Source organism: Bombyx mandarina, chromosome 12, assembly GCF_030267445.1.
Source record: "Bombyx mandarina strain Sakado chromosome 12, ASM3026744v2".
Taxonomy (NCBI): Eukaryota; Metazoa; Arthropoda; class Insecta; order Lepidoptera; family Bombycidae; genus Bombyx; species Bombyx mandarina.
In genome coordinates, this window is record NC_143219.1 from 10,779,995 (window position 1) to 10,789,199 (window position 9,205).

Here is a 9,205-nt window from a genome sequence, read left to right on the forward strand (position 1 = left end):
TAATTATTTTTTAATCCTGCATATTATCCTCCTTCAACATAAAATTAACTTTTGGACCAAAAAGATTTAATGAGGCAAATAATCATGCCAGTAGCCTCGAAGAGCTATTTCTACCTTTACCATAACCGGTCGCCCAGCTTACGGGGTTCAGTTTGAAATAATTTGCTCACATCTGCCCTAGCGAAAGCAGTGCTTCACTCAATTTACCACTGGATCGAGACTACTGTGAAGATCCGACAAGAAATTCAATGGGTTGTATCTGCAGGTTAAGTTGCACGTCGAACACTTTTCCGCATTGGGCGTCGGCGCCCAATGCTTGGAATACCTAAAAGCACCGGGAATGGATCGAGAGGATCTGAGAGAATGTCTGTGGCGACAGTGTTGGCGTTAGTTATTTCCCCCGTCATTTGGGTCGGGAATGTACCTTACAGTGGCTACGATAAGAGGGTTATCGTACCACGCCGCTTTCTCAAAGATTCATTCTGACGCTCTTTTGAGATACTTACGATTCGGTCCTAAATCCAAGTCATTGTATATATTCCTTTTCATTAATTCTCATATCTACTCTCATCCTCATATTATTATACTATAGCGCTCCGACAGCCATCCTACAATAACGGGATGTTATAAATTGAAGAGGGGCAATATGGTGCAGGCCGAATGAAACAAAACTATACTTCTATAAGTTAGACTTCCAACGCCTTCTCTATATCTAAGAAAAATAAAGGGAAGACTCGAAAGTGTTTGTTTGTGATTGCCGATACCTTGGAGGAGACTGATCGAGTGATAGCTTGTCCACAGTGGCTAAATCCTATTTGGCTTTATAATAACACGATTAACTTAAGCCCGGATTGACGCGTTTTTGGCTCTTAAGAGCTCCCCAAAGTCTGTGGAGATTCTGATGCTGTGCGCGAGCGTGTGCTCGGCCGTAGTGGCACCCCATCCTCGGTTCCCTCCCGGTGACGCGTTGAAGGTACCGGCCAAGCCACATATGACTGGTGAGCCGGAGAACCACGCCTCGAAGGAGACGGTACACCCTGATCGCGACTGCACGCTGCAGACGTCGCAGCGCCACGTTGTTGCAGGTCAGGGCGCGGTACCATGCAGGGGCCCCGTAGAATGCCATGGACCGCACCATCCCCACGTAGAGGCGGTAAACCAATGTGAAGAGCCCCCAGACGTTTGGCAAGAGCCGGCTCAACAAGCCAGCTGACGTCATCACCCGGGGGTCCAACTTCTCGAAGTTATCCCACGCTAACTTCCACAAATTTCAAAGACCGTCCAACTCAAAGCCGAGGAACAAATGATAGCCCTGCGCAGGCAAGACGGGCAGACTTATGGTAGTCTTTAAGGGTGTTGGAGCCTGAGGCCCGATAGCGGAGCGAGAAGCGTGGCGACGATCTTGTCGCTCAACGCAGTGATATTCTCACAGAGCATCCGCAACAAAACTTGCATTCATCCCATCATGATCTATGTGAGCGTGATACTCGTTCTAATCTCCCACATTGATTCCCTCTAAGTCTTCCGATGAACCCGCTGAGCCTTCTGTCTACGGGCGGTCATACCAAAGGGCTGAAACATTTACGGATGATCGTATGATATACTTGGGATTGTAGTAATGGATCCTGGACGGATGGACCTTTCATCTCCAGTCTTCGAAAGCCACTTGATGCTAAAATGCCTTCGTCTTCTCTCTCTAATGCGGTAGTTTAATAAACGCTCTCCTTAATGTCGTTCGGTTTCAATGATGGGTGCCAACTTCCTTGCTTGTGAGCCAACTTCATGGCTTAATATATTTTTCTGCAAGTGGTAAGTCAACTGTTGTCAATTCAATTCTTCAAGTATTTTATTTTTCTTCCAATTCAAGTTTTTGGCTGTCCAGATCGATCCTTTCTTTTAAGTCGAAATGTCCAATTTTATTTCAAGTACACCGCAACAAAATGACTTCCGCCACCACTAATAGTATGTTTAAAATACCTAGTCAGGTCATAAATTCTGTCACATGTTTAATGTAAAATAATTGAAACAAGTTTATTCATTACGTAACCATTCATATACCAAAATGAACTTAACAAAACATAGATTCTTATGACACTAAAGTTTATTCAAAACGACCTCCGTGATTTTGAATACAGGCCTTCAATCTGCGCGGCCAGTCGTCTATCGCAGCACGAACGAGGTCCATGTCAATATCGGCGGCTGTCTTAATCAAGGATGTCTTGAGTGACTCCAAATTGGGATGAGGCTTTGAGCACGCCTTTTCCTCCAAGTGTTGCCATATTTTGTAATCTAACGGATTCAAATCTGGACTGGAGGAGGGCCAGTCTTCGTGCCGGATGAAGTCGATTTCACGCGCCGCCAGCCAGTCTTGTGTGCTCTTCGCTCTATGAGCTGGCGCCGAATCTTGTTGGAATACCCAGTGCCTGTTATTGAACATGGTATGAGAAACAGGTTCCACAAGGTTCGTCAGGACTGTATTTTGATACACAACTGTATTCGTTTTTACACCTTTCTCACAAAAATGTACCTCTGTTAAGCCCCAATAAGAAACTCCCAACCATACCATGAGCGAGGATGGAAAATGACCTCGTTGGACACGCGGAATACGGTTGCTCGCTTCTTCACTACTGTGTGCGTACACCTTATCATTTTGTTTGTTGTAGCTCTCTTCTACGGTAAAAATTTTTTCATCCGAAAAAAGAATTTCCCGATATTTTTTTCCCGCGTACCGCTTCAACAAAGCGCGGCATCTCTTCAGTCTCAGGTCCATTAGACGAGCATTCAAACGATGTCCTGTTTTTCTTCGATATGCCCGAAGCCCTAAGTCTTCATTTAACACCCTTTTCACCGTGGTTCTGCTTAACCCCATCTGAAGGGCCAACCGTTTCTGCTTACGTTTGGGATTTCTTTGAATTCGCGCCTTCACAGCTTTTATCACTGCTGGAGTCCTAACAGACCGAGGGCGACCACTTCTTGACCTGTCATCTACACTAGAGTCTTCGTTGTATCGTTTGATGGTACGATAAACGAATCTTTTGGTTATATTCAAATTTTTCAGTATGTTAAAAATTTGAATTGGCGCGTAACCGCAACGATGCAACGCAATAACTGCAACACGGTCTTCTTTAAGCGTCCACTCCATATTTAAAAATGAGTAAAATTCTAAAAGTATACATTTTTATTTTCATGAACAATTTGAAATTCGAATTCAATAAACTTTTTTGTGGCCAGCATTCTAAAAGAAAAGTTTTTACTGTGTGACAATACTTATGACCTGACTAGTTATAATAATTAAGTTAAGCACTTTATTATTTGGCATATAATCAACACACTCGACACAATTGTACCACTTACGCCATCTTTTGTGAAATGGTATGAATTCGTTTATGTGTGTGTATGTTTACCTGAAATTTTGGCCACCCCTCGGCATATTTACGATAACACGTTGTTTTAATGGGAAATTCCACGGCTCGTAGCTCTGAGCCGCTGACTTCCGAGGCCTACATTTCACATCCCCACATTATTATATATCACCACAAACACTACAGACTAAGAATTATATTTTTACAAGTTAGTTTGTTTAATGTATTTTTTGTCTTTAGAGCTTTCAGCTTGCGAAGCTGGAAAAGCTCCTCGAGACTACCAACGGTCCATCCTTAGTTTTAAGCCTCTTTTGTCTTTAGTCAAGAGAATAATTTGGAAGACATGATCAAGGAATTACACATTATGAGCAAGAATTAAATATGACCGTTTCTTAGCGTCTTAGAGCATATTTTTGCGATATTTCTATTTTTACGTAAAATACCCCATGCTACTCAAGAATAATGTAGTTGATTATAAGGTGTAAATTTATTAAGCTTCTTTGTGGTTTGAAACTCAATTAAATGAATGACACTCGAAAAGCGACTCAAAAAAAAGGTCAATGTGGAAATCTACTTAGCTTGCCAGAAAACTAGGTATATTACTCCTGAAGACTTCACTTCTACCGATTCTTGATTTATTTCTTGATTCTAGTGAAATATTTTTCAAATGCAGAACTGAAAGATTACAGAAATTACCAAAAACGATACGATTTTCATGTATATTTAGATCCTTATTACGGATATAATAATAACGTAACACAACGATCACTTCACTAAAACAAAATTCACTTGCTTTGAAGTGAAACGAAAACAGGAATTTCTATTAACGAGATGCCAATTTTGTTAAGCATAGAAATAAGTATGCAAACAAACCGTTAATATTATGTACAGTAGATAGCAATTTCAATTAGGTGATACATATAGTACATTGCACTGTATGGCTGCCATCAATTTGACCGATTGTATACACGCAGTGCTACTTTTATACAGGGGATGTTCTCAAAAAAGACGCTTTTTTATTTGAGTCGTCTATTATCAAAGGTGGCAATCTGTGCATTTGGACAAAAAAAAATTATTGATATGTCAATACAGATTGATTTGAATATAATCGTCTCCTTCAAAGAATACGGTTCAAAACCTTAATCTGTTATTTATCTAAGATGTCGTTCCGAAGAGTTTTGTGACTGCCAATGGAATACAAAGTCAATAATTCGTTTTTCTGATTTACCAATCATTGTCCAAAAGTCAGATTGCCGGCTTTGATAATAGTCGACTCATTTGATAAGTATAGTTGGCCGGTGCTTTGAATAGCAGCCCCGAGGGCAGGTCAGAAGAGTCCGATATGACATGTTCATGCGACGACTGCTTTGCGATGCCCTGTCTCCTGGATCCGATATATAAATAATTAGCAGCGGCCACGATAATAGGGTTGCGATCAATCATCGGAATTCCCAGCCATTCCCATTCTGTGTCGCAGATACAGAAAGAAGGCTGTGGTATGGGCTCTGTTCACTGTGTGACAAAACGTAGAAAAATGCACTATTTTGGCGTATTTTCAAACAAATAAAACAAAACAATTTAATTAAAAGCTTCGAAAAAAAATTAACATACGAATATGAAAGATTTATATCTAATTTTGTAATAATCTAATGTTCTTGTTAATAATCTAATTTTGTACGAAATATAAATTCATACGAGCCCAAAATTATTATCAGGGTACCGACGCCCGAAATTCCATTGTTGAAACCAAGAATATTGAAACGGGATTAAAGTACTAAAACACGAATAGAAAATATTTTTTAATAAATGGATCACTAAGACAAAGAAAATTAATATAAAGATTGCTATAGAAGACTGAAAGGAATATAAAAAAATAAGTTATAAGTTTAGCTTTTAGAACCAGCGCCATCAATAGCATTCATTAGATGTCAAACAAGCTATGCATAGCTATAAGCCCAAACTTGAAGACTTTACTATTAGCCGTGCAACGATGTCACTTCCAGGTTCAGCGTCTAATGGAGCTAGCACGTCTAGTGTGATGTGAGAAATAATAATGGGCCCCACGTTTTTATTTTAGTCTAATATGCCTAAAAGCTATTCTGCCTAGTACTAAAATATTTCTGAACTAGAAGGTCAAAATACCTACTTGTTATAGTGTGGGCTGCTTAGTTTACCTACCAAGCAAACCCTGGTGTTAGTGTTCTTTCATGAACTGCCTTTCGGCCGCTGACATGGTTCATGTTATGACAACCACTACCATCAGAGATATTAATGACCGAGATCACCTACGTAGGTTGATTAGATAGGTAAGTAACTATTTATTTATTTTGTAGTTTTCAGTGCACATAAAATAAAACCGTTTAACTTAAAAGTTTTTTTACCGATTTTTATTTTCTCGTTTTTAGTATTTAGTGAAATTGTCTACCGAATATTCCTCATTCTATTTAATTCATTCAGTGCATCATTATTACATGGTTTCTTACCTGATAATTTAGTACAATCTAATTCCTCAATACTTACATAGCCCTTCCAGAGACTTGACTCGACTTAGAGCCACGTATGCTTGTCCTTCCTCAAACAATTTTGAAACCAAATATACTACTGCATGGTCGACGGTGCTGCCCTGCATTTTATGGACGGTGGATGTCCATGACAAAACTAAGGGCAACATCCTTCTTTCAGCCGTACCATAATTGAATTTTGCTGGAAACTGTATGACTTTAGGGTAAATAACGTGCATGCCGTTACATTGCACGCCGGCAAATCCTGAAGTGAAAACGCTGTGGTCACCTTGATGCCATGAAGCCCGAATAATTCTAGCAACATCATTAATACTAATGAATACATTTGGAATTTCAATTCTTTCAGGTTCACCGTTTTCAAGTATATCTGGCACACTAAGTCGTATTAAGTCTTAAAGCGCTGTAGTTTTTTTCGCGAGATATTGTGAATTCTCTTGTGATGTTCAAATTCTCCAAACGTTCTGTAACTACAACGATACCCACCTGGCTGGAAGATCTTGGAAGCATATTAGGTAATCTTTCACTGACCTCAAAGATATCTTGGGCAAACAACACTGCTTGTCCGCGGAAACCGTACTGCCCGTATAGCCCAGTAAATTTTACGATTTCAACAAACGGGATGATTCTACACAGCAATCGCTGCTCTGCTTGCTTCAGCGCTTGAATCTCATCTGGTATTAAACCTGGATCCAGATTATGCCAGTACGCCTTTGATGGCGCTATTGTTTTATTACTGGTCACGTGTGTTTGGCAGCGCGAACATAAAAGTAATGTTGTTTTTGAAGACAGTTCTGCAGGTAGATATCCTAATGCAGCTGTGTTGTAACGTACAGTATGAATTTGGTTAGGATAACAATGCTTCGTGCAAATGTCACAAACATGTATACACCTGATGTGTTAATAGCATTTTCAAACGCTTGTACATGATTTTCAGCTCTGCGTTGCTGTGCACGCTCACGTTGGTTATTTAACCTGTCGTGGCATTGCTCAGGTGTTTCTGAAGCTTCTAACTCCTTTCGTCTCTCACGCCGTTCTGTTAACCTGGCCTCATGTTGCTCAGGTGTTTCTGATGCTAATAGCTCTCTTCGTCTGTCACGTTGTGATGCTAGCCTAGACTCATGACGCTCAGATGTTTCTGATGCTAACAACTCTCTTTGTCTGTCACGTTGTGATGCTAGCCTGGACTCATGACGCTCGGGTGTTTCTGACGCTATTAGCTCTCTTCGCCTGTCACGTTGTGATGCTAGCCTAGACTCATGACGCTCAGATGTTTCTGATGCTAACAACTCTCTTTGTCTGTCACGTTGTGATGCTAGCCTGGACTCATGACGCTCAAGTGTTTCTGACGCTATTAGCTCTCTTCGTCTGTCACGTTGTGATGCTAGCCTAAACTCATGACGCTCAGATGTTTCTGATGCTAACAACTCTCTTTGTATGTCACGTTGTGATGCTAGCCTGGACTCATGACGCTCGGGTGTTTCTGACGCTATTAGCTCTCTTCGTCTGTCACGTTGTGATGCTAGCCTAGACTCATGAGGCTCAGGTGTTTCTGATGCTAACAACTCTCTTTGTCTGTCACGTTGTGATGCTAGCCTGGACTCATGACGCTCGGGTGTTTCTGACGCTATTAGCTCTCTTCGTCTGTCACGTTGTGATGCTAGCCTGCACTCATGACGCTCAGGTGTTTCTGACTCTACCAGCTGCCTTTGTCTCTCACGTTGTGCTATTAACCTGGTATCATGTTGCTCAGATGTTTCTGTTGCTAACCGTTCTCTTCGTTTCTGTAGTCGACTATGGGTTTCATTTTCACTTTCCTTTGCACGTTTCGTTCTATACTTGTCTTTTGCCTTTTCGAGCCTTCTTTTTCGTTGTTTAGCAGTTTCGTTTTTATTTTTGTTCGCTTTTTTATTTATTATTACCATGTTGTTCCCACGATTAAGGGGCATTTTAACGGTCGATCTCCCCAGAGGTCCAGTAAAGGGGCAAGGCTTAATATACAACAAGATGCGCCCAATCTTGAGGGGGAAACGCTGACGACATTACATTTTTATCCACCCTAATGCCATACAGTCCTCGGCACGTTTTAAGCTATTACCTTAACTTGGGTGGTATAGCTACCGCTTACTAACGAGGTATCTAATTACCTATTTTTTTTTATCTGCCCCTCTAACGTCACACAATCTTGGACGCAACTGTTCTCGACACGACTAATCATGCCCCCACCTAATACGCCATTTTATAACAGCGTCGATCTTGAGTTTCAAATTTTGACATAATGACAGTATTCTGCTAGTGTAGCCGTTTCATTTGATACCCATATTGAGGGGGTTAAGGAAAAATATGTAATCCGCCATTTTGTATCGGCGGCCATGTTAGATTTATAATGTTATTGATTTTATTATATTGTATTGTCATCTAAATTAAATGTGTGTACCAAATTTCAGATCAATCTGACAACGGGAAGGTGCTTAAATTTCAATTTCTAATTTTGACCCAAATAAATAAACAAATAAATTCCGTACGGGTCGAGCTAAATAAAACCGTTTAAAAAGTCCGTTTCCAAGAAATTCAGGAACTTTGGACCATTCTTTGTTTCTGGTAAAATGATTGGTCCAACAAGGACATCGTTAATCAGTCCTACCCAAACATTGACCGAAAATGGGTGCTGAAAAGAACTTGTCCGATTGCATGTGGATTTTCTTGATTTTCTTTTCTTCATTTTTTTATTTAATTTCTCAGGAAAAACTTGCTTTTGAAGTGGCTATGTTTATACTGTCATAGCTCCTAAACTATCTAGCTTAGAGCTAAGATTTTAATGTGCATTTTTGGCAAATATCCTGTATTATTCAAAATAAATAAAAAACGGATAGGTTAGCACATTGTTTTTTTTTATAGTTAACAATCTGAAATTGATTGTATTTTAACCCCATAAAGTCTCCGACATCGAAGTCTGGACACATTGTACGTGTCACGTTGTTTATCCGCGATGGACACCTAAACTACTGAACCGATTTTAACTTTTTTTTAAATATGTGTTTTGTTCAAACTTAGGCCATAGGGTGGTTTTTATTTGGATTAATGGTCGCAATATTTATTAATTAACAATAAAATGAATTATGTTGATTAATGTTATTAATTGTAAGTTTCATAAGTCTAAAACAGATGGCGCCTTACACCAGTTCTCTGTAAAACAATTGTCTGACATTAATATCTCATAGACGGCGCTGTGTTAAAAATACCAACGTTTCACATAAGCTACAATTTAATGGCATAAACACCACGTGTTGCTGAGGCTAAAGTATGAGTGAAATTTATTTCGTA

General features: G+C 39.9%; 1 protein-coding gene across 1 annotated transcript; it reads right to left on the bottom strand.

Moving 5' to 3' along the window:
• Positions 1–4,351: 4,351 nt before the first annotated feature.
• On the bottom strand, positions 4,352–7,922 carry LOC149501816 (uncharacterized). Its single transcript, XM_089731808.1, has one exon. The coding sequence runs from the start codon at positions 7,828–7,830 to the stop codon at positions 6,691–6,693; it is 1,140 nt and encodes a 379-aa protein (XP_089587934.1). The 5' UTR covers positions 7,831–7,922; the 3' UTR covers positions 4,352–6,690.
• Positions 7,923–9,205: the final 1,283 nt, after the last annotated feature.